The sequence below is a fragment of the Dreissena polymorpha genome, chromosome 14, assembly GCF_020536995.1.
Source record: "Dreissena polymorpha isolate Duluth1 chromosome 14, UMN_Dpol_1.0, whole genome shotgun sequence".
NCBI classification, from domain to species: domain Eukaryota; kingdom Metazoa; phylum Mollusca; class Bivalvia; order Myida; family Dreissenidae; genus Dreissena; species Dreissena polymorpha.
Window position 1 is genome coordinate 63,800,351 of NC_068368.1, and position 27,471 is coordinate 63,827,821.

The 27,471-nt window shown below is 38.2% G+C and overlaps 1 protein-coding gene across 50 annotated transcripts in view; it reads right to left on the reverse strand.

Moving 5' to 3' along the window:
* Nucleotides 1–27,471, reverse strand: part of LOC127857616 (structural maintenance of chromosomes flexible hinge domain-containing protein 1-like) — a 157,546-nt gene that overhangs the window by 9,125 nt on the left and 120,950 nt on the right. For all 50 annotated transcript variants that reach the window (XM_052394142.1, XM_052394147.1, XM_052394127.1 and 47 more), the window contains exons 41-47: nucleotides 17,747–17,866; nucleotides 14,878–14,963; nucleotides 8,887–9,009; nucleotides 7,872–7,973; nucleotides 3,841–3,929; nucleotides 2,519–2,625; nucleotides 1,634–1,704 (exon numbers count right to left, since the gene is read on the reverse strand). In XM_052394142.1, the coding sequence (XP_052250102.1) occupies nucleotides 1,634–1,704; nucleotides 2,519–2,625; nucleotides 3,841–3,929; nucleotides 7,872–7,973; nucleotides 8,887–9,009; nucleotides 14,878–14,963; nucleotides 17,747–17,866 (698 nt within the window). The remainder of the gene's footprint in view (nucleotides 1–1,633; nucleotides 1,705–2,518; nucleotides 2,626–3,840; nucleotides 3,930–7,871; nucleotides 7,974–8,886; nucleotides 9,010–14,877; nucleotides 14,964–17,746; nucleotides 17,867–27,471) is intronic.

Consider the following 27,471-nt stretch of genomic DNA (forward strand, 5'->3'; position numbering starts at 1 on the left):
GAAACAAGACGATTTTAAATTAATTATTAGCGAGTGGGAGGTGTCACCAAACATACGGTTAGTATATTTATATACAAATAAACTACAAATAAACAAGAAGGCCATTAGGCCCTAAATGCGCTCACCTGAGACCCTAAAAAATAACTTATACTGACAAGGTGGAGTTCAAAATAATTAAAGTACTTTGTGAAACGTAAATATTTGTTCATTTTCTGTATATTTTATATTTTTAACTTGATTGTGATACAATAAGAACAAACCAAGTTCATTTACTTGGTAAACTTGACCTGACAAAGTTCATGAAGATTTTAGAAAAAAGTGTATTTTAGAGTATAAAGATGCCTTTTATAAATTAGACCCAGTGACTTATTTTTTGAGCTCCCAAAACTCAGTTTCAACTTAAGCAGAAATTTCATTGAGACAAATATTCTGATTAAGCAGTGTTCTCCAAATTTTTTTTAGAAGTCATTTATATTTTCAAAGTAGCCGGCGACTAAGCAATAAAACTGGTGTATTTGCACCATTTCACTTGATATTTTGGGGAAAGTAGCCTGCATCTAGATAGAATGTAACCGGTGAACATGCCAGCTGCTGGTGCTTCTGGAGAACACTGGATCAAGTTAAATGAAGATTTGCCAATAACAGTGGCCCTTCTGCCATTAACAAGATTTAAATAAACCTATACAAGGGAAACTGCCTGGCCCCATAGAGCCATGTTTTTCAAGGGACCAACACCCAAAATTCAAAGATATCATTTGAGAAAATGATCTGAAAAGTGTTTCTTATAGATTAGACCGTAATTGTGACTTATTGAGTGTACACAAGTTTTCCCTATAGCTATATAAGGAAAACTGCCCCACCCCCTAGCAGCCATGTCTTTCAATTGACCAGAACCATTTTTCGAACTTGGCCCAGAAATCATTAGAACAAATGTTCATACCAAGTTTCATTAAGATTAGACTATAATTTTGACTTCTATATAAATAAAAAGGCTCACTATTGCCATATAAGGAAAACTGCCCTGCCCCCTCATGGAAGTGCTTTTCAACAGACCGGAACCGTTTTTATTAAACTCGGCCCAGATATCATTCCAAACAATGTTCCTACCAAGTTTCATGTAGCTTTACTTCAATAAATGTCCTTATAAATCATAGAGTAAACAGTCAGCAGAAAAGCAAAGCGATGGTACAAAGGTTTAATGATGGTTGTGATCTATCAACCAGCTCATACATTTACAGACTGTATGATGTATGATGTGAAGACTATCAAACAGCAACACAACTTAATAAAGATAGGAGGAATAAGCAGCAAAAATTAACCCATTTATGCCTAGTGGACTCTCCCATCCTTCTAAATTGGATCAATTTATTTCCAAAATTAGGGATGTCTAGCATATTTTTTTCTATATTTAGAATTTTTCTTACAGAAGTTCCTTTAAGCGAACAGCGCAGACCCTGATGAGACGCCGCATCTACGCTGTTTGCCAAGGAATGTTTTCTAGATGCTAGGCATAAATGGGTTAATAGGATAATACTTACATATAAGTTGTCCCACTTTGTTTGGCGCAATTTTTTTCAGGGAAGCAAATTCAAAAAGAAGCGCAATAGAGAAATACATAAGTAGCCTCCCTTACCTCAAAACGGTAAGCATTAGCTTCATCCAAGCTGTCAATCCAGAGAGTGTCACCAAGTAACATGGAAAATACTAAAAGATAAAAATGGATTGATTTGTTTTGGAAAGTTTGATGTTAAAATAAATTAAATTTGTGGTCAGTCAAAAAATATGTTTACTGGGAAGACATATTTTATAATGAATATATATAATCCTTACACAGATGTATGCAAAATTTAACCTATAAATTAATATTAAAAAAAGAAACACAGCCATGCCACAAAATGGATTTTCAATCAATTTACCAAATAATTTAATGCAATAGAACCTAAATTTTTAAGTATAAAAAGAGGCATAATCCTGCGTAATTACAGGTCAAAATTATGGACCTTGGTTATTGACTTTGCCTGATTCAATTTAACCCTTTACCACTTAGATACTATTTTGACATGTTTGTAGTCCCTTAGAACGTTTAATGTTATTAAAAACCTTTCTTACTAGGTTTAAGTTTTAAAGGTGAAATTTCCAACCCTTAGATACTGATGAGCAGCAAACAGCATAGAACCTGAACAGACTGCGAGTAACTCACAGGCTGTTCTGGTTTTATGCTGTTTTCACATAGTCATTTTCACTTTGCCTCTGAGTGGGAAAGGGTTAACTCTTTCAGTGCTGGAACCGAATTTTGAAGGCGTGGCCTCTCATCAGGATCCAAACTGTTTGCTATTCTGATAGTATTCTTTGAAAAAGATCCAAGAAAATGCTAATTTAAGAAATTCAGCAGACGACAATTTAGCAGACAACAAATTTTCCAGCATGCAAAGGGGTAATAACTATAGTACTTACAGAGCTACAGTACATGTTGTCAGAAAACCTTATCCTAAATGTCATGAGAAGAGAGTACCGGTACCTGTTCTGCACATGTCCTCATGCTTGTGAAAGGATATGAGATTTCTGGCAAACATTGGGTTCCCTGCCGGTTTCCAGCTCGGCTTGTACTTGATATGGGGAAGAGGCCTGAGGAGCATCAAGCAGTAAATGCAAGCAACAATAACAAGACTCTTGCCGAGCAATATATGTCCCCTACTGGCTCCACCACTGTCAGATAAAAAAAAAAAAAAATTGCTGCAGAAGCAACCAGAATTTTTGACGTAGGAACGAAATGAAATGACATGCATAATGTCTATATTGCCATCTATTCATGTTTCAAGTTTCATGAAAAAATATGAAGAACTTTTACAGTTACCGCAGAAGCCAGAAAAGTGTGACAGACTCACGGACACACAGAGCGCAAACCATAATTCCCCTCCGGTGAAACCAGTAGGGGACAATTATAAGTGCTTAAAAGACTGTGTCACAAATGCTTGTATTTATTTTATGCTTTCCGGTGCTTTATAGAGAAATAGTGACCTAAAACTGATAATTCACTGTTTCAAAGAGTGAAAATTAACTGTAGATATTATTGATATTTTTCACTGGGCAACTGTAAAATGACGTCGTTTTTTTATGATATGACATCATTATTTCTGTGACATTCTCCACTTCAACTCATTTTCAATGTAAATAAACGGTAAATAAAAAGAATAAAATAAAAAGCAAAAAGAGGTTGGATTCTGTGGAATATTTTCGGTGGAATATTTTCAAGAGTGGCGCATATCCTCTATATTAAATATAGGGATGTTCAAACACCATGCCTGATACAGGTACTTAAATAAAGTTGAAAAGCACATGTTGTCACGGTTACTTGGGCTGGCATGCTATTTATCGTAAAGCCAAAACAGGTATTAGGACTGTCAGAGATTGATACAATATGGAGTGGTGACAAGTGAATTCAAGCCATGTTCTTGTCCATAAAACAGACAACAATCCTTGTATTTTCACATCACTGATACCTGTTCAATCCAGATACAGTGTTTGAGATGCTCTAGTCAAGGGATGAACTTATATGTGCAAGCTTAACTTAAATAACAGCTAAATTTAGATAAACTTACAGTTGACAGCTAAACAGAAAGTCAAAACGTAAATTTTACAGTTGAGAGCTAAACTTAAAATCAAGAAGTATACTAAACAGTTGAGAGCTTAACCTAAATCAGAATTTCATCTTACAGACCTGTGGTAAACTGATATCCCATATTGAAACTTTCACTGGAGCTATACACTTTAAAGCTGTACTTAGAGTTGAGAGATAAAACAGTCACAGGGGGTACCAAACAGTCAAAGGGCTACACTTACTTGTTCCACTCTGTCAGACTCTTCTTGAAGATGGAGTCAAGAGGAAGAACCTGTTGTTTGCCCCCAGTCTGTGAATAGATCTCTTTGGCCTGAAATACAGAGTGGATATTAGTGTGCACATATGAAGTATACAGTAAAGGGACAACACAACTGTGAATCAAAGTGATATATCATTTACACATGTTCACCCTTTAAATGAGATTTCCATATTTCCATCACTTTGCTGTGCTGTGAAATTAGAAATGTTCATTGTTTGATACTAACCTTAAACATTCTCACCCCTTTGCTCTATGCATCTTTTTATTGGAATGCAACGTTAAAGTTATAGATACATGTATACGAGCTGGGTTGCACAAACACTGTCAAATCCTGTAATGTCCTTTGGTTAATGAACCATGCTGCAATAACTCATACACCATGGGATACAAGTATGTTCTGGAATACCATACATTTGTGTTTATTTGATGAGTTGGTTAACATATGATCTTGCACATTGGTAGCACATAAGCTTTTGCTTTCAGATGTCCCAGGTTGGAATCCTGGAGTAGGAAATATTTTTCAATTTAACATTGTTTTTAGCTATTATAACTAGTTAACACTATTAAAAAACAAGAGCACCGCCTTGCGGGTGCAGACAGCTCATCTATTTTCTTGTAAAAGGTGAAGGGACTCTCATTTTCAATCACAAAGGAATCGGGGGGGGAGGGGGGGGGGGGGGAGGGGGGGGTTTGGGGGGGGAATTCTTGGGTGCGATGGTTGGATGGTATTTCAAACATAAAATTTTAAAAGTAAATATTTGTGTTTTTTAACCGTTTAAAAAAAAAAATGGGTGGGGTGGGGTGGGTATAGTATAGTGTGAGGGTGTGGTGGTTATTTGTGAGATGATCTTAAAAAAAAAAAAAAAAAAAAAATTGGGGGGTGGGGTGGGGGGGGGGTATAGTATAGTGTGAGGGTGTTGTGGTTATTTGTGAGATGATCTTAAAAAAAAAAAAACAAGGGACAAAATTGTCACAAAACCAGGTTTTCATTGTGAAAAAAAAATCTGATAAAGGGAGAAAACTCAAACTGAACTTTTGAAATGAACAAACAAAATTAACCCCCTTTGTAAGTTTGTTTTTAAAAAAAATCTATTTTAGTCGTGGCGACCTTGACATTGGAGATATTGACGTAATTCTTTCGTGCGACACACCGTCCCATGATGGTGAACAAATGTGCCAAATGATTTTAAAATCTCACAATGAATGACATAGTTATGGCCAGGACAAGCTCATTTATGGCCATTTTTGACCTTTGAACTCAAAGTGTGACCTTGACCTTGGAGATATCGACGTAATTATTTTGCGCGACACACCGTCCAATGATGGTGAACAAATGTGCCAAATGATTTTAAAATCTGACAATGAACGACATAGTTATGGCCCGGACAAGCTTGTTACGCCAGCCCGCCAGCCAGCCCACCAGCCAGCCCGCCCGCATTCCCCAATCTAATAACCAGTTTTTTCCATCGGAAAACCTGGTTAATAATAATAATTAGGCGGAGGAATTATTTTAGTAAAATAATAAAAATAAATATTTGTGTTTTTTAACCGTTTAAAAAAAATAATAATAAGGGGGGGGATTCAGGAGTGGAGGGCACGGGGGATGGTTTGGGTGGAGTCTATTGTGGTATGTCAGGTAAGAGTAGTTTTGTCAAAGTTTCAATCAAATCTAATCATAAATAAAGATTTAATAATTTGACCTTGAGAGTCAAGGTCATTCAAAGGTCAAGGTAAAATTAAACTTGCCAGGTACAGTAACCTCATGATAGCATGATAGCATAAAGTATTTGAAGTTTGAAAGCAATAGCCTTGATACTTTAGAAGTAAAGTGGATCGAAACACAAAATTTAACCATATATTCAAAGTTACTAAGTCATAAAAGGGCCATAATTCCGTAAAAATGACAACCAGAGTTATGCAACTTGTCCTTTTACTGTACCCTTATGATAGTTTGCGAGTGTTCCAAGTATGAAAGCAATATCTATGATAGTTTAGGGGTAAAGTGGACCAAAACACAAAACTTAACAAAATTTTCGATTTTCTAAGTATAAAGGGCCCATAATTCCGTCCAAATGCCAGTCAGAGTTACATAACTTTGCCTGCACAGTCCCCTTATGATAGTTAATAAGTGTTGCAATAGCTTTTATACTGTAGGAATAAAGTGGACCTAAACACAAACCTTAACCAAATTTTCAATTTTCTAAGTATAAAAAGGGCACATAATTCTGTCAAAATGCCAGTCAGAGCTACATTAATTTGCCTGCACAGTCCCCTTATGATAGTTAGTAAGTGTTGCAAGTATGAAAGCAATAGCTTTGATACTTAAGGAATAAAATGGACCTAAACACAAAACTTAACCAAAATTTTCAATTTTATAAGTATAAAAAGGGCACATAATTCTGTCAAAATGCATGCCAGAGTTATCTAACTTTGCCTGCCCAGTCCCCTCATGATAGTAAGTAAGTGTACCAAGTTTGAATGCAATAGGATTGATACTTTCTGAGAAAAGTGGACCTAAACGCAAAACTTAATCCGACGCCGACGCCAAGGTGATGACAATAGCTCATAATTTTTTTTCAAAAAATAGATGAGCTAAAAAGGGACAAAATTGTCACAAAACCAGGTTTTCAAAAAAAAAGTCTGATAAAGGGAGACAACTACAACTGAAAATGTGCATTGCTACTGATTGTTCATCACAGTTACCCCCTTGTTTCAAAATCAATCTATTTTTAGTCGTGGCGACCTTGAGCTTGGAGATATCTTTGTAATTATTTCGCAATGATGGTGAACAAATGTGCCAAATGATTTTAAAATCTGACAATGACTGACATAGTTATGGCCCGGACAAGCTAATTTATGGCCAATTTCGACTTTTGATCTCAAAGTGTGACCTTGACTTTGGAGATATCGACGTAATTCTTTTGCGCGACACACTGTCCAATGATGGTGAACAAATGTGCCAAATGATTTTAAAATTTCACAATGAATTACATAGTTATGGCCTGGACAAGCTCATTTATAGCCATTTTTTGACTTGAACTCAAAGTGTGACCTTGACCTTTGAGATATCGACGTAATTCTTTCGAGCGACACACCATTCAATGATGGTGAACAAATGCGCCACATGATTTTAAAATCTGACGATGAATGAAATAGTTATGGCCCGGACAAGCTCATTTATGGCCGTTTTTTACCTTTGAACTCAAAGTGTAACCTTGACCTTGAAAATATTGACGTAATTCTTTTGCCCGACACACTGTTCGATGATGGTGAACAAATGTGCCAAATGATTTTAACATCTGACAATTCACAACATAGTTATGGCCCGGACAAGCTTGTAACGCCTGCCCGCCAACCAGCCCGCATTCACCAATCTTATAACCACTTTTTTCCTTTGGAAAACCTGGTTAATTAAAGATTTGTTAGTAAACATATATCATGACACTCCGGCAAAATATCAAAATCTGTGAACAAGTCTTTTTAACCATACATTATATGTACGGCTAATAGTGTGACACCACAAGAGCACAACATGCTAAGTTTAAACATTTACCACTTAGATATGTATTCTCACACATTTGTGGGCCCATACAAAGTTATATTTAATGAAAGACCTTTCTTACTAGATTTAAGTTTTTAAGGCTTCATTTCCAAACCTAAGATGCTGATAAGCAGCAAACAGCATAAAACCCGAACAGACTGCCAGTTACTTGCATGCTGTTCTGGTTTTATGCTGGTTGCTTCAGCCATTTTCACTTTCCTTCTTATGGGGGAAAGGGTTAAACCTATGCATTTCAGCTTGTTTGCATCAAAGCCTCAGGCTTATTGAAATGCTCTCAAGTCTGTTTCCTTTGTAGAGCCAGTACTTGGTGTCTTTGCCGTCAGATCTAAAGAACGCGGCAACAGTGGGGATCTAACCCATGATCTCCCTGTCTCTAGACGGACACCATATCAATAACATCACTGCGACCTAAAGCACCACATGCTACATACCTTCTTCGTAGTTATGGTGACCACACAGTCCATGTCAGATGACATGTGCCATGACAGTACCCGGGCTGCATCCTCGTCCCCGATCAGCGCTAGGTGACCAATCTGTGGGAGAAAGCAAATGACCAGGGATAACATTACAAAGTATTTGCATAGGCTATGCATTCTTAGATGGAGATAATTTTGGTGACATGTGAGGGACAGAGGATAAGGAGAGATAAAATACGGGATGGAGGAGAGGCATTGTCACAGCTTCCGGGCAAGGTTTTAGTGTAATATAGCAGTCAGAAGGCATGACATCTCACAAACATTTAAGATAACATCACGAGTTCAATCTGGATTCAATTCCTGGCACAAGTTTGGTTGGTGGTCACTATACAAGATAGAGCAGGCAGGGTTTCCCTCAGAAACTCCAGCCGCCCGCCCCCCCCCCCCCCCCACCCACCCCCCAACAGCACAGAACTGCAACAAAATTGAAAATTTCAGAAAAAAATAAACGCTGAAAATTGAAGCTATGATTCAATATATGTCCAGACTAATGGGACTATACTGCATCTAGTTAATTACAGGGAGGTAGAAGTGCTAGAACACCCTTTGCATCCTCATATTATGCAGCCTTTTATTCTAAACACATTATTATTTGTGTGTGCATCTCACTGTAAAGGCGACCATTTATCATTCAGCTTACAATGCTTCCTTTTTGGTTGAAAACAGTTTAAAGTCTTTTATGAAATACCTTAATGCGCCTCACTCTGGGAAAAACAGGGTTTAATGCATGTGCGTAAAGGGTCGGTCGTGCCAGTTTAGCCTGTGAAGTCTGCACAGGCTAATCATCTACAACACTTTCCGTCTAGACTAGATATTTGACTAAAACGGACTTCCTTTCAATGAAAATTTCCATAACAGCGAAAAGTGTCGTCTCTGATTATGCGGACAGCACAGGCTAATCTGGGACAACACTTAATGCACATGCATTAAACCCAATTTCCACAAAGCAAGGCTCACAGGTTTTGTATACCTTTCCCAGCACCTCTGGGTCATTTGGAAAAATTGTAGCCAAGCCACACACTCGTCTCTTTTGAGACATCTCTGCCGCTTTCTTGTCAACGTACTGCTTGGTGGTCCTTTCTACTGCATCAATCTAAATAAATGAGAGCACAAGTTTATACAGGGGTGACAATAAAGAGTAAAATGCCATAACCCCCCCCCCCTTACAAGGTTAAACTTAACTGATCATTTGCATTAAGATCCACCAAAGGTAATAATAGCAAAGTTAATAACTATTTTTTAACCCTTTACCACTTAGATACGTATTTTGACATGTTTGTAGTCCCATAGAAAGTTATATTTAACAAGGCTATTGTCAAGCAATATGGTCCCCTACCGGCTCCACCATTGTCAGATTTTATTTTTTTGGTTGCCATAGCAACCGCACTTTTTGACGGAGGAACAAAATGAAATGACGTGCATAATGTCCATATTGCCATCTATCCATGTTGCAAGTTTTATGAAACAAGGGATGTTTGTAAAACATGCATGCCCCACATATGGGCTCTCTGTTGTAGTGACAGCCATTGTGTGAATATGTTTTTTGTCACTGTGACCTTGACCTTTGACCTAGTGACCTGATAATCAATAGGGGTCATCTGCCAGTCATGATCAATGTACCTATGAAGTTTCATGATCCTAGCCATAAGCGTTCTTGAGTTATCATCCGGAAACCATTTTACTATTTCAGGTCACTGTGACCTTGACCTTTGACCTAGTGACCTGATAATCAATAGGGGTCATCTGCCAGTCATGATCAATGTACCTATGAAGTTTCATGATCCTAGCCATAAGCGTTCTTGAGTTATCATCCGGAAACCATTTTACTATTTCAGGTCACTGTGACCTTGACCTTTGACCTAGTGACCTGAAAATCAATAGGGGTCATCTGCGAGTCATGATCAATGTACCTATGAAGTTTCATGATCGTAGACATTAGCGTTCTTGAGTTATCATCTGGAAACCATTTTACTATTTCAGGTCACCGTGACCTTGACCTTTGATATAGTGAGCTGAAAATCAATAGGGTTCATCTGCGAGTCATGATCAATCTACCTATCAAGTTTCATGATCCTAGGCATAAGCGTTCTTGAGTTATCATCCAGATACCATTTTACTATTTCGGGTCACCGTGACCTTGACCTTTGACCTAGTGACCTGAAAATCAATAGAGGTCATCTGCAAGTCATGATCAATGTACCTATGATGTTTCATGATCCTAGGCATAAGCGTTCTTGAGTTATCATCCGGAAACCATTTTACTATTTCGGGTCATCATGACCTTGACCTTTGACCTAGTGACCTGAAAATCAATAGGGGTCATCAGTCAGCAATTATCAATCTACCTACAAAGTTTTATGATCCTAGGCATAAGCGTTCTTGCGTTATCATCCGGAAACCATTTTACTATTTTGGGTCACTGTGACCTTGACCTTTGACCTATTGACCTGAAAATCAATAGGGGTCATCTGTCAGTCAATATCAATCTACCTATCAAGATTCATGATCCTAGGCCTAAGCATTCTTGAGTCATCATCCGGAAACCATTTTTCTATTTCGGGTCACTGTAACCTTGACCTTTGACCTAGTGACCTGAAAGTCAATAGGGGTCATCTGCGAGTCATGATCAATCTACCTATCAAGTCTCATGATCCTAGGCCTAAGCGTTCTTGAGTTATCATCCAGATACCATTTTACTATTTCGGGTCACTGTGACCTTGACCTTTGACCTAGTGACCTGAAAATCAATAGGGGTCATCTGCAAGTCATGATCAATGTACCTATGATGTTTCATGATCCTAGGCATAAGCGTTCTTGAGTTATCATCCGGAAACCATTTTACTATTTCGGGTCACCATGACCTTGACCTTTTACCTAGTGACCTGAAAATCAATAGGGGTCATCTGTCAGCAATTATCAATCTACCTACAAAGTTTTATGATCCTAGGCATAAGCGTTCTTGCGTTATCATCCGGAAACCATTTTACTATTTTGGGTCACTGTGACCTTGACCTTTGACCTAGTGACCTGAAAATCAATAGGGGTCATCTGTCAGTCATGATCAATCTACCTATCAAGATTCATGATCCTAGGCCTAAGCATTCTTGAGTCATCATCCGGAAACCATTTTACTATTTCGGGTCACTGTAACCTTGACCTTTGACCTAGTGACCTGAAAGTCAATAGGGGTCATCTGCGAGTCATGATCAATCTACCTATCAAGTCTCATGATCCTAGGCCTAAGCGTTCTTGAGTTATCATCTGGAAACCATATTACTGTTTCGGGTCACCGTGACCTTGACCTTTGACCTAGTGACCTCAAAATCAATAGGGGTCATCTGCGAGTCATGATCAATGTACCTATGAAGTTTCATGATCCCAGGCCCAAGCATTCTTGAGTTATCGTATGACAACCACCTGGTGGACGGACCGACCGACATGTGCAAAGCAATATACCCCCTCTTCTTCGAAGGGGGCATAAAAATATTAAAAACTTTAAAAGTAATCTTAGGATCCAGAAAACCACCATTTTCAGCAGTATTTCTAGTCTATTTGTTGCCATAGCAACGAGAATGTTTGACGTAGGAACAAAATAAAATGACGTGCATAATGTCCATATTGCCATCTATCCATGTTTCAAGTTTCATGAAAAATATTAAGAACTTTTCAGGTCATCGCAGGTTCAAGAAAAGTGTGACAGACGCACAGACTCACTGACAAACACACATAGCGCAAACCATAAGTCCCCTCCGGTGAAACCGGTAGGGGACAATTAAAGGCCTTTCTTACTAGAGGCAAGTTTTGAAGGTTTCAGTTCCAACCCTTTGATACTGATGAGCAGCAAACAGCATAAAACCTGAACAGACTGCGAGATACTTACAGGCTGTTCTGTTTTCATGCTGTTTGCACAGCCATTTTCACTTAGATATTAAGTGGGAAAGGGTTAAACTAGTTTGACAATGATAACAGAGAAAATCAGCTGAAAAGAGGAAATCAGCTGAAAAGAGGAAATCAGCTGAAAAGAGGAAAAATCACACTCCTGTTTTTAGCTGTTTATGGGCTTCAAATCATAGGGTAACTGTAAAGACTTTACAGTAACTCTGCAATTAAATACAGGCAATATTTATTAAATGCCATCCATTTACAGGACTTTGTCAGTAAAAACAGGCAACATTACACTAAATGTCATCCATTTACAGGACTTAGTCAGTCAATACAGGCTACATTTCACTAAATGTCATCCATTAACAGGACTTTTATTGTGAATCAACAAGGCAACAGATAAGGTTCGTTTTTTATCGTTTTTACTATTTGAATTTGACAGAAAACAAATTGAAATTAAAAATCAATCATACAGAAAACGATAATGACAAGAGGGCCAAGATGGCCCGAGTTTGCTCTACTGAGAGGAGTCGGTTCATTTAATCTTTACCAAATGTCAAACTTGACCTAGATATTGTCCAGACAAACATCCTGGTCAAGTTTGATCATTATTTCATCTGCGAGTCATGATCAATGTACCTATGAAGTTTCATGATCCTAGGCGTAAGCATTCTTGAGTTATTATCAAGAAAACCATTTTTCTAAGTTGAGTCACCGTGACCTTGACAGCCATTGTGTGAATACGTTTTTTGGCACTGTGACCTTGACCTTTGACCTAGTGACCTGATAATCATTGGGGGTCATCTGCTAGTCATGATCAATATACCTATGAAGTTTCATGAACCTAGGCATAAGCGTTCTTGAGTTATCATCCGGAAACCATTTTAGTATATCAGGTCACCGTGACATTGACCTTTGACCTAGTGACCTGAAAATCAAAAGGGGTTATCTGCGAGTCATGATCAATGTATCTATGAAGTTTCATGATCCTAGGCATAAGCATTCTTGAGTTATCATCCGGAAACCATTTTACTGCTTTGGGTTACCATGACCTTGACATTTGACCTAGTGACCTGAAAATCAATAAGGGTCATCTGCGAGTCATGATCAATGTATCTATGAAGTTTCATGATCCTAGGCATAAGCGTTCTTGAGTTATCATCCAGAAACCATTTTGCTATTTCGGATCATCGTGACCTTGACCTTTGACCTAGTGACCTGAAAATAAATAGGGGTCATCTGCGAGTCATGATCAATGTACCTATGAAGTTTCATGATCCTTGGCATAAGCGCTCTTGAGTTATTATCCGGAAACCATCTGGTGGACGGACGGACCGAAATGAGCAAAACAATATACCCCCTCTTCTTCCAAAGGAGGGGGGGGGGGGGGCATAATGAGAAAACTGCCCCACTCCCAGCAGCCATGTTATTCAACACCCGAACCATATTTGAACTCAACTCTCGTATCAAGGAAACCAATGTTAGGAGCAAATTTCATGAAAATTGGGCCCAAAATGTGACTTCTACTGTGTTCACATGTTTTCACTATAAATATAGAGAAAAATGCCCGATCCACTGGGGGCCATGTTTTTTCAACGATCCCGACCATTTTCAAACTTGTTCGAGATATCAATAAAACCAATGTTTTGACCAACTTTCATGATGATTGGGCAAAAATTGTGACTTCTAGAGTGTTTACAAGGTTTCTCTATAGCCAAATAAGGAAAACTGCCCCGCCCACTGGAGGCCATGTTTTTCCACGGATCGGAACCACTTTTTAACTCAACCAAGATATCATTAAGACAAACATTTTGACAAAGTTACATGAAGATTGGGCATGAAATGTGACAGTGTTTACAAGGTTTTTCTTTTTTTTGACCTAGTGACCTAGTTTTTGACCCGGCATAACCCAGTTTGAATTCGGCTGAGATTTCATTGGGACAAAGCTTCTGACCAAGTTTCATGAAGATGGGACATGAAATGTGGCCTCTAGAGTGTTTACAAGCAAATGTTAACAGACGGACGGACGGACATACGACGGACAAAGACCGGTCACAAAAGCTCACCTGAGCAATCAGGTGAGCTAAAAATGAAAAACGAATCGATATAAATTCATCGTCGTTTTATTTGTTGCATTTTCCGCCGTACCGCGTTTAATTATAATTAGTGTATTGTAACCTTTAGTGCGGCGGAAATATTATCAGTTAGTTCAAATAAACACCGTTTTGGGCCGGCGTCAATGTAAAAAGTTTCTTCCGCCGAAATAAGTTCGGGAAAAGGTTCTCTGTTAAAGGCGGTCGGGTTAGGAAACTTTCATAAACGGCGTGCGTGCCCAATATTTTACAATTCGTTACGAGACCCAAACCGTCGCGAAAAGACATTGTGAAGAGTATACTATCACATTTAATAGCGCAGGTGACATATTCTGCTCAAAACACCGCTGCGATGCCGTGTCTCAAAAACTAACAACATCGTGATTTCCACTGGCTTGTCATCGATTGAGAGGGTTTGGAAATGTGAGTATGATCTGAGACTGCAAGGCAGGAGTGTTGAAACTGGTTTAAACAAAATTACTCCATCATTCATTTGTCAATATACAATTAGTACTAATATTTACAAACAACCAAAGTCTGTGTGAATATATAATGACTTAATTTGAATAAGAAATGCTGAGAATTATCAATATACAAAAGATGAAGCGCTAATCTGATCCAGAAATATATATACGTTTTGATCAAATTGTAAAAAACTAATTGACAAATAGTTTTGAGGGGAAAAACTAATTGTTACAAAAAGCTTGCAGTGAAAACTAATTGACCCAAAATATTATCTGTTGCCCTGAGTCAATACAAGCAAAGCCTAATAAATCTGCTGACAAATTCTGGCAACAGTCCTCTAAATGTTTCTGTCCACACAAAACTTTTCCATTCAATACAGGCAACACACAGCTACATATTATCCAATTACCATGCTTTGCAAATCAATACAGGATAAATTCCACATATAGTTATTCATGAACAATACTTTGCGAGTTGAAATCCGCAACATTTCACATACCGAGGTAATGTAATAAACTTACTGAGGTCAAGGATGTATTTGGGACATTAAGCTTCCTAAGCTCCTCTCTGACCTTCAACTCGTCTGCCTTGGCTTCTTTGACAGATACTGAAAACACAAATATGCAGCGTCATACAAAAATGGGTCTTATGTCATATGGGGCCTGTGTAGCTCCACACCAGTCTGATCGAGCAGCCGTACAGTCAGGTCAGGAGCTACACTGTCCGCTATCAAGTAACATAAGGTTTCGTGGTCTCATTAGCGGCCAGAATGCATTCTGACAAGATTGCACAGATACGCTGGCCCCAAATGGCGTCAAGACTAATGTTCTACATAAGGAGGCTCAAATCATGGCTGGACTGGAGCAAGGCTGGCCCATATGGCGTCAAGACTAATGTTCTATATAAGGAGGCTCAAATCATGGCTGGACTGGAGCAAGGCTGGCCCATATGGCGTCAAGACTAATGTTCTACATAAGGAGGCTCAAATCATGGCTGGACTGGAGCAAGGCTGGCCCCAAATGGCGTCAAGACTAATGTTCTATATAAGGAGGCTCAAATCATGGCTGGACTGGAGCAAGGCTGGCCCAAATGCCGTCAAGACTAATGTTCTACATAAGGAGGCTCAAATCATGGCTTGACTGGAGCAAGGCTGGCCCATATGGCGTCAAGACTAATGTTCTACATAAGGAGGCTCAAATCATGGCTGGACTGGAGCAAGGCTGGCCCCATATGGCGTCAAGACTAATGTTCTACATAAGGAGGCTCAAATCATGGCTGGACTGGTGCAAGGCTGGCCTAAATGGCGTCAAGAGTAATGTTCTACATAAGGAGGCTCAAATCATGGCTGGACTGGAGCAAGGCTGGCCCCATATGGCGTCAAGACTAATGTTCTACATAAGGAGGCTCAAATCATGGCTGGACTGGAGCAAGGCTGGCCCAAATGCCGTCAAGACTAATGTTCTACATAAGGAGAATCAAATCATGGCTGGACTGGTGCAAGGCTGGCCCCAAATGGCGTCAAGATTAATGTTCTACATAAGGAGGCTCAAACCATGGCTGGACTGGAGCAAGGCTGGCCCCATATGGCGTCAAGACTAATGTTCTACATAAGGAGGCTCAAACCATGGCTGGACTGGTGCAAGGCTGGCCCCATATGGCGTCAAGACTTATGTTCTACATAAGGAGGCTCAAATCATGGCTGGACTGGAGCAAGGCTGGCCCCAAATGGCGTCAAGACAAATGTTCTACATAAGGAGGCTCAAACCATGGCTGGACTGGAGCAAGGCTGGCCCCATATGGCGTCAAGACTAATGTTCTACATAAGGAGGCTCAAATCATGGCTGGACTGGAGCAAGGCTGGCCCAAATGGCGTCAAGACTAATGTTCTACATAAGGAGACTCAAATCATGGCTGGACTGGAGCAAGGCTGGTCCAAATGGCGTCAAGACTAATGTTCTACATAAGGAGGCTCAAATCATGGCTGGACTGGAGCAAGGCTGGTCCAAATGGCGTCAAGACTAATGTTCTACATAAGGAGGCTCAAATCATGGCTGGACTGGAGCAAGGCTGGTCCAAATGCCGTCAAGACTAATGTTCTACATAAGGAGGCTCAATTCAAGTGTTTAGTAAAATATTGGTGTATATATGATAGAAATTTCCAGTTACCTGATCACAGATATACTCCAAAAAGACAGTATACATGAAGATTATTAGTTACACTGTTAGTAACTGATGGTGTATTGGATATATACCCTCAGTTAAATTTCATACCATACGAGAGAAAACGATTATATCTCAACCGACTACTTGATTTACTCAGGGTGTATGGAAATTACTCGAGGTGTATGGAAAATTCACCAAGTGGACATGACCGCTCTAAGCCAATCCGATTAGGTCATTTTTGTAGGAGGTGAGATATATGTGTATCCCCACATATGTTATCATGGTCAAAGGCCTGAGTGGAACAGTAGTGGCATGTTTGAATTTGCCTCAAATAACCAGTTTTCAAATTCCGCCATAGTACAAATTATGTATTTAATGTTTTTCTAATTACATGCAAAGTTATGCATCAGCAATTAATTTACATTATTTTAAATATTAAATATTTTGTTAAATGCAGTTAATACCCTTTTTTTTTAATATGAAAATATCTTAACATGTCCCTTAAATCATTAAGTACAGACAGGGCCAAAAAACCTTCTTCGCAAGGGGCCTCTTTTTCTTCCCCTTAACCAGAAAGGCCCTTTCCCCTACAGAATTTTTTAAAAAATCATGCATTTTTCTCTGAATTTTAAATCTACCTCAGTATTTTTCATTCCCAGAAAATTGTGTCTTTTATTCCCCCCAAAAAAAGGCTGTGGCCCTTTCCCCAAAGTTGGCTTTTTTGCCCTGACAGATTCATGTTCATCCATTAAATACAACAATGACTATATCATGAAAATGGTTTATATTAATCAACACAACATACATATAACATGAGTTCTCTCCTTATTCAAAAGGTTCCTGATACTAAAAACGATTAGTAATGTATCACAGAAATAAAGTTCGCAAAATAACACACACACAAACAGGACTTTTTTTCAAGTCTCATTAAAATCCTCCCCACTCAGATGTTGCTATAAAACATGACGTATAGAAGCAACAACTAAAGATGCAAAATGAAGGATTTGATTTTGATGCCTTCTTTTAGACAGATCCACATTGATTATAACTATAAAGATTAATATGCCACTGCAAAACTACCATTCGGCTTTATTTAAGCGTAAGTTAAGGTTATATCTATTTCTAATCATGTTTATAGTTTTATCAAACTTACTTTTCAGCTCGTCTATCAGTTGAACTGATTTCAAAAACAGGGACACGTATATAAGTTAAACAATCTTGACTTACTTTTCAGCTCTTCAATCAATTGTTCAGATGTCTCAAACAGGGACTTGTACGTCCTTATTGCATTCTGCAGGCTGTCCCGTTCCTTTGTTAGAGATGCCATCTCCTGTTGCTTCTTTGCATCTGAAACACCAGGACAGAATTTGCAGCTGCAATGTTTGCTTAACCAATGGGCCCTGCTCTGTGAAAAAGGAGTTTAATGCATGTGCATAAAGTGTTGTCCCAGATAAACCTGTGCAGTCCGCACAGGCAAATCAGGGACAACACTTTCCGCCTAAACTGGATTTTTCTTAGAAGATATATTAAACGAAATATACAATAAAAGTGGAATGTGTTGTCCCTGGTTAGCCTCTGCAGTCCGCACAGGCTAATCTGAGACAACACTTTACGCACATGCATTTAGCCCCCTTTTCACAGAGCACGGTCCAAATACTTTATCCAATCTTCATGCTTCTTATTCACAAAACCACAACCTGCAAAATAAACTGAGCTTTACAGGGGTATTCACACCTTGTTGTAAAACAAACATGTATAGTGATACAATTTTTTTATTTTTAAAGATGTTTTTGTTTTAAGTTTAAGTATTTCCAACATAGTATTTGTTTGTTTATATTGAATATAAAGTCAGACTCTATGACAATGATGGGATAAATAGAAAACATGATAAGTGCCAAATACATATAAGTTTATTGCTCCACACAAAAACCTCAACCAAGGCAGTATAGCCTTGATTAAAAACTTATCTGTATTCAACGATTACCTAGTATACTCTATTTTTATTAAAACTGGTGTATGGTCCAATAACAATTGTTTTTAGTACTGATATACAGGAAATAAACCATTAGAATTACAATATCTTTAATCTGTTCTACAGACAAGGCAAGTCTCTGTCACAAACTAGTGGCATTTAGTGATTTAAGACACCATAAATTGTGTTTTCCAAAGAATTTGTAGTAAGGGAAATCTGAGTGAAGAACTTTATATAAATGAATATATTTTACTAATGAAGAACTCTATATAAATGAGTATATTTCACTGGCAAATTATTTTGAGGTAAATTTACATAATTTTTGTTCATACCAGACATTGACTTTGAGATCCAAACCAGGTTTTTTTTTTCCACTTTTTGGGAAGATAGCCCATGGCTTTGGAATTGGGAATTTTATCGGCAATTTCATGAAATTGGGAAAATAAATTCATAAGCCTTTTTATTCCAAACGAAAAGTCCACTGATTAGGGAAATACTAAATTTGATATAACTCTTTATAATCATTCAAATGAAAAGAACAAAATCATTTACTACTTTGTTAGATGTAATTGCATTAAAATTGTGATAAAATACACATTAGACACTTCTTTCTAAAAATTTTTTTTATTTTTTTTGTTTTTTTTGGAAATTGGGAATTTTTTGCCACATTTTGGGAAAAAAGTATACTTTTTGGGATTGGGAACATAGCCGAATTTCGGCTATAAAATCGGGCCGAAAAAAACCCTGCAAACTAATGAATTAACCCTTCTCTGATCAAAAGTAAAACGAACACTGCTTTTGCAACCATCATAAAACCAGAACAGTCTGCCAGTAACTTGCAGTCTGTTCAGGTTTTATGCTGTTTGCTTCTCATCAGTTTCTTTGGGATGGAAATGAAGCCATGAAAACTTGAATATATTAACTAAAGACTGGACTTCTATTTAATTGGATTTTTTTAATGTGTCAAAGTGCGTTTCTGAGTTGTAAAGGGTTAAGATCAGGACAGGTCCAGATGTTAAAATGTACGCACTGACATTTGCACCACACTAGAAACCGCTAAATCAAGCATTTCACAAGCAGGCAGCGAGTGCAAAAAAAGGCAAATGTGCCATAAAGGCAAAGTGCGTTTTAACCCTTAACCACTTAGATATGTATTTTGATGCATTTAGAGTTCCTTAGGAGGTTAAATTTAATTAAAGACCTTTCTTACTTGATTCAAGTTTTGAAGGCCTCATTTCCAACCCTAAGTTACTGATGAGTAGTCTGTGACAGAGACTTGCCTTGTCTGTAGAACATATTAAAGATATTATAATTCTCCGTCTTGTACCATAATGGTTTATTTCCTGTATATCAGTACTAAAAACAATTGTTATTTGCCCATACCAGTGGGAAAGGTAGAGGGAGAAGTACATTAAAATTTGTCTTTTTTTTCCAAATATTTGATGAGATATTGGAATAATCCACTATCAAACTAACAAGATTGTAAGAAATCTCAAGTAAATTGGACTTGAAGACTGGTATGCATAATTAATTAACAGACAAAGATTCCATCTGACTGTAGTCAGAAATTAATGCATATTTCATAGGACTGCAGATGGTTCTATGGCCACACAGAAGTCACAGTTGAAACTTGTTCTAAGTAAATCAATTATTAACGAGAAAGATAGCTGAATAATTGGTGTGGTATTGACCAGCTATCAGTGTAACATATGTACTTAGGAAGCCACTTATAGATCATCTGGTGTCATCTGTGTCAATATACAACATTTACAAATCTCAACATTTCAGAAACAGTTCAGCCAAGGTTAATCACAAAATATTTATTGATTGCGAGTAAAGACTTGAGATCTACAAAATGTACCTGTGTATCTGGATGTAAATTTGATGTGATTAACTTCAGGATATATAATACTGATAAATAAAACAAAAGTTAGCAGAAATAATGAATCATTTATTTAAGAAGTTACTTGATGACGATTGTGGTGTCTCAAACACGTATTATAAATTATACACCCCAAGTGTACAATATAATGTTCTCAAAATAAATATAAAATCTTAGAGAGACTATATTGTTCACAATAATGACAACAAAGTCTCCCAACAATATTGAACAACTATTGTATTGAATAGTTATCTGAGTAGAGGCTCTTTACATTTTAAATTATATTTACAAAGCACTTTCACAAATGCGTGTATATATTTTGAAGATTGAGCACAAGTTGTTAAGGTGTTTTAACACATTTACCTAATGGTCTATTTGTGAGAATAATGGATATCACAACTCTGAAAAGTTCAGGATACAGCACCTGGGCAACAAGGGCATTCAATTCTGGGAACAATGACCTTGACCTCACCTACAGGTCACATGACACACCAAGGTCACATGACACAGCAAGGTCACAGGAGAGGTCAGACACCAGATCTCGGTCAAGGCATAGGCCAGGGACTTTGGAAACCTCCAAATCTGTGGAGAGATCACAGTATACACAAAAATCTGAAATAAGTCGTCAGAAAACCAAAGGCAGTTACCTTAGGCTAAATTTAGTAAAAAATTCAAAGGGTCTAGCGCAAATTGACCTTTCAAACCATAATTTAGTTTCAATACCAATAGAAGTGTTCCTGTTTTCTAGACTAGAGGTGCTTAAACTGTCATTAAACCACTTCAGTGAACTGCCCCTTGCCATATCAAGGCTTCGAAGTCTCAAGTTCCTGTACTTGGACGAAAACAAATTAAAATTTCTGCCGGAGACTCTTCCAAACTGCATCAATTTAGTGGAAATTAACCTCACCAAGAATAAGCTTGCTGCCTTACCCACAGGCCTCGGCATGCTACGAAACCTCCGAGTACTACGGCTGGGCCAGAACGATTTTGAATGCCTTCCGCATGAAATAGGTAGCTTGGACAACTTGAGGTATCTCGATGTGCAAAGCAACAATCTTTGGTTCCTGCCTTTTTCTATCGGAAAACTGCACAAGATGAAATACCTCAACTTATCCAACAACAGATTTGAACATCTCCCGCTCCCAGTGTGTAAGCTTACCGCCTTGAAAACTCTCACGATTCGAGGAAACCACCTCATGAACCTACTCCCAGACTTTGACAACCTCACCCAACTCTGTGAGTTGAACCTTGCCTTCAACAACTTTGAGATGATCCCACAGTCTATTTTTAGACTCAAGAACCTCTGTTACCTGAACTTTGCAGGCAATCAGCTGCAGTCTGTACCAAATACCCTCTCTACGTTGAGGTAATGCACTTAACCCTTTACTACTTAAAAGCAAAGTAAAAATGGCAATGAGCAAACAGCATTAAACCAGAACAGCCTGCAAGTAACTCGCAGTCTGTTCAGGTTTTATGCTGTTTGCTGCTTATCAGTATTTAAGGTTTGGAGATGAAGCCTTAAAACCTTGAATCTAGTGAGAAAGGTCTTAACTTACATATAACTTTCTAAGGGACGACAAATGCGTGAACATATGATTCTAAGTGGTAAAGGGTTAATCATGTTTTGTATACTGTATATGCTTACTCAGGTATCACATTCCCCGTCAGCATATATAAGCCAGTATTGAGCAGATTCGACTAAAATTATATGTGATTGGGATCCAGATTGTATATTGCTTCATTCCTTCAAAATTATAATTATTGTTATATGTTACTGATTGTAGATTACACACTGTAATATATATTGAATATACACTCAGTGAAATTATACCTTGGTATTGGGTTGTTGTTGCATAAATTATATGTTGTTCAGATTCAAATTTTTTTCTTGTGTTCTTTTTCAAAGTATTATTATTCTTTCACTTAATTGATTGTGAGAACATACTAAATTGGTTCCATATTTAGCTAGATACACTGTTAACATGTTCATATAATACTCTATCATGATATTTATGACAAAATTTTGTCACTTTTCATGTATTTCGTATTATCATTTTGTTTAACACTAGAAACTGAAATGTGAAATAGAATTATATTCTGTTCTGCTAAGGTCTCTTCACGTCCTTCATCTCCAAGGCAACCAGATTGACTACATCCCTGACAACTTTGCAAACCTTCAATACCTCAACGTAGCCCAAAACAAGCTTTACAACTTCTCCGTGGTCAACATGAAGGGACTGAAATTCCTCAATGCTAACAACAACTTCCTTGAGAACATCCCTATGGGGCTCTATTCCCTGACAAAAGTCCAAAGCGTTCGACTGAACACCAATCAAATACGGTATATTTCGGCGGACATTGCTAATCTGACAAAGCTGCGAACGCTTGACTTGGGGAATAACATGTTGTTGAGTGTCCCGCAAATATTGCAACAATTTGATCAACTTGACTATTTTAATGTTCAAGGAAACAACATTTCAACTAGGATGACGCTGCACAATGGGGAAATAACCTCACAGACTGACTTTTACAAGAGGAAAAGAATGTACCAAAGCCAACAAATGGGCAGGGAGAGGAAAAGACGCATGAGGCATTCTGTGAGAGGTCAAAGATCAAGGTCGCTGGACCATTCCACGATGTCAAGGTCATCAACAGTCCCATATCGAGAAGATGTACATAAAATGTGGGACAGCGCCGATTTGTTGGAGAATGGATTTTCATCGCGCCACCTCAACACCACCTCCAATGCTGCTTTCTTAAACAAATCCCACCCTAACAGCAACAGAACTGAAAAGAGTAACCATAGCAACACTATAGGGGACAGCATTTCCATGCTGAATTCTTTCAACACTTCAAAAAGCTTTCTCGCACATGAAGCAGCATTGCTCCCAGGAGGCGATGCCTCTTTTAGCAATGTTCCCATGACAACAACAGATTACCAGTTGCTGGGCATTTGTAACCAGGTGGAAATGTTGCTCAACAAACAGCTTTTGCAACCGGTGTTGTCGCTCAAAGGAAACAAGATGGGGAAAAGGTAATTTCAATATTGAATTAAATTACAACATTATTCTGAAATAACAGATTTCCGAATTATATTCGTACACAACTATGTTCTATGGTATATTTCAAGTACAGAGAAAGACAATTTCAAGCACAAACACTTTCATTCATTTCCTATTATTACACTGCTGAACATTTAAGATATTAACATAGCCTAATTTTATATAATCAAATCTTTACTTTTATTGGTGCACTGATTCCCATAAGTTTTGAAGTAGAGAACAGTAAACATATTGGGGTAAATGTTCACTCTCTTTAAAATGTCCGATTACAAAAGAACATGCATTAAACAAGAGCTGTCTCCAACTGAAAATATATGCCCCCCAAAAACCTAAATGCAGATTCTAAACCTAAATGCAGACCCTAAGTTCAAGGTCAAGGTCAAAGGGGTCAAAATTTTTGTGCATACGCAAAGGCCTTGTCCATATACACATGCATACCAAATATGAAGGTAGCATTTGAAGCAACATAAAAGCATTTTTCAAAACCTAAACGCTAAAGTGTGACAGACAGACAGAAAGACAGACAGACAGACAGACAGACAGACACAGACAGACAGACAGACAGACAGACAGACAGTGCAATCACTATATGCCCTCCTTGAGATGCTCCATGAGATGCACATGCATTCCAAATATGAAGTTGCTATCTTCAATATTGCAAAAATTATGGCAAATGTTAAAGTTTGACGCAAGCACACAAACAAACAAACAAACAAACAAACAGACATGGCAAAAACAATATGTCCCCCACTATAGTGGTGGGGGACATGAAAATTATGCATTTAATAAATGTTGATTCCCCTCGTTGAAGCCTCATCCTTATTGATTTATTGGTCAATAATGAAAACACCATTTATTGGATCAATGTAAAGGTCAAAATAAGGTCACTTGATGTTAGGTAGCTCCCAGTCTGAGTAAGCTTACTGCACTGAAAACTCTCACAAAGTCAAGGCAACCACCTGGCACTTTTTTTTAACCTTTCCTTCTTAGAAACATATTTTGATGCATGTATAGTTCCTTTGAAAGTTATATTTAATTAAATACTTTTCGTACTGGATTCAAGTTTTAAAGGCTTCATTTCCAACCCTTAGATACTGATGAGCAGCAAACTAAATAAAACCTGAACAGTCTGGGAGTTACTCACAGGCTCTTCTGGTTTCATGCTGTATGCACATAGCCAATTTCACTTTGCTTCTCAGTGGGCAAGGATTTAAAGTAGTATTTATGTTAATTAACCAGTAGATTTGGGACAACAAAGAATGATCACCTTCTGAATTAGTCTACATAGGAAAGTAGGTTAATGTCAAGTTAACAAGAGCCGTCTTCATCTGAAGACATATGCCCCCCAAAAATGCTTTTTGGAAACCTAAATGCAGATTTCGAAACCTAAACGCTGACCCTAAGTTCAAGGTAAAAGGGGTTAAAATGTGTGTGCCTATGCAAAGGCCTTGTCCATATACACATGCAAACCAAATATGAAGGATACATCTGAAGGGACATAGAAGTTATGAGCATTGTTCGAAACCTAAACGCAAAAGTGTGACGGACAGACGGACGGACGGACGGACAGTGCAACTGCTATTTGACACATTACCGGAGGCATAAACAGAGGTCTTGTGGTACAGGGGATGAATTGAGGGTGTTCATAAATAACATCAAGGCAAGTATCAAAGCATTGTAGCAAGCCGTATTGATATTACATATATTGTGTCATTTTGGGTAAACCAAGACTTTGAACTTTCTGAAATAGGTCAGGTGAATGTCAGAGTCAATATGAGATCATATGATGTGGGTATGTTAAGAGCGCTCAAAAATAGATGACAGTGGCATAAATGTTATAAATATGGAAATAGTTTGTGCATAAATATACATTTGTTTCAGTTTTTAAGTTTAACACAAAACTTCTACTTTCTGCTTATTAATCTATTTGGGCTGTGCTCTGTGAAAAGGGGGTTTAATGCACGTGCGTAAAGTGTCATTTCAGGTTAGCCTGTGAAGTCAACACAGGCTAATCTGAGACAACACTTAACGCACTTGCATTAAACCCCCTTTTCACAGAGCACGGCCCATTTGTATTTCTGTACATAACTTCTGAAGTTGAATGTCTCGCCCTTTCACAAGTCTTTTTTGTCCATCTAATCTGCAGTTTTTCCGACAAGGCCATTAGAAAGACTGAGAGCGGTCTGTGGCGTATCAGTGACGACAAGAGCAACTCTCTGCCGCCCAACACAGTAACCATGACAACAGAAACGTTCACAGTGACCCCCCAGGGTGGTTGGCTGACCAGCTCTCATGACAACAACATAAGCATCTTCCTACCGCCTAAGGCTGTCTCCAACCTTCTACAGACTCAGATGAGGGTAATTTTATTGTTTTCACCTCCAAGTTTGAGATTTTTCTCCAATAAAGGCCATTTTCTATTCTTAAAAGATTGTTAAAAATAATTTGTACATTTTTTAAATTTTATTAAACATACTTTTTTACAGAACTTTAATTTAGGAATTGTCTACAATAATGATAATAGTGCTTACACATGGTGGGTGGACCATGATTAGCCTGAGCAGTCCACAAAGGCTATTCAGGAACAACACTTTTCCCTACATGGGATTGTTATTTAGAGGAAACTTCCTTTCAAAAAAGTATCCCCCCAGTTTAGCGTGTCCCCACTGCAGAGGCAGGGAAGACACTTCCCGCTTTTATTGTAATTTATGTTTAAATTTAAGTCTCTTTTCAGCGAAAATCCAGTTTAGGAGGAACATCAAATCCATGAGCACCATCTGTGCACAAGTATGACAAACACCTTTATCCAACCGTATCTTACTTCTGACACCTCCAGATTGTCTAACCCCGGACCTTATCTTACTTCCCACACCTCCAGATTTTCTAACCCCAGACCTTATCTTACTCCCCACACCTCCAGATTTTCTAACCCCAGACCTTATCTTACTTCCCACACCTCCAGATTTTCTAACCCCAGACCTTATCTTACTTCCCACCACTCCATATTTTCTTACCCCTGACTTTATTTTACTTCCCACACCTCCAGATTTTCTAACCCCAGACCTTATCTTACTTCCCACCACGCCAGATTTTCTTACCCCTGACTTTATTTTACTTCCCACACCTCCAGATTTTCTAACCCCAGACCTTATCTTACTTCCCACCACTCCAGATTTTCTAACCCCTGACTTTATCTTACTTCCCACACCTCCAGATTTTCTAACCCCAGACCTTATCTTACTTCCCACACCTCCAGATTTTCTAACCCCTGACTTTATCTTACTTCCCACACCTCCAGATTTTCTAACCCCTGACTTTATCTTACTTCCCACCACTCCAGATTTTCTAACCCCTGACTTTATCTTACATCCCACACCTCCAGATTTTCTAACCCCAGACCTTATCTTACTTCCCACACCTCCAGATTTTCTAACCCCTGACTTTATCTTACTTCCCACACCTCCAGATTTTCTAACCCCTGACTTTATATTACTTCCCACACCTCCAGATTTTCTAACCCCAGACCTTATCTTACTTCCCACACCTCCAGATTTTCTAACCCCTGACTTTATCTTACTTCCCACACCTCCAGATTTTCTAACCCCTGACTTTATCTTACTTCCCACACCTCCAGATACTGCGTATCAAGCCTGAGAGGATGTCAGAGTTGAGAGGGAAGAGCAGACTCATCAGCAACATTCTCTCCTTGGGACCCATCGTGTACCTCAACAATGTAGACACTGGGGACTTCAACCAACAGGTAGCCATGGTAACCATTCCATGAACCAAACAAATTATAATAATATTGTAGTTTTTGAGAATTTTTATGTTATAAGTAGTATCAGTTTTTGGGTTGATCATGTTTTTGTGTGAATTTTGCCTCATATTAACATGGTATGGACTTTAATCAATAAAAATATTTGTAGTTTAAATTTAACTTGGTTTTATCCGTATCAGTTTCTGGTTGATCATGATTTTACGTGCATGTTTGATTTGTTAGGAAAAAAAAGAAGATACCACTAGTTGTTTTTGCCCT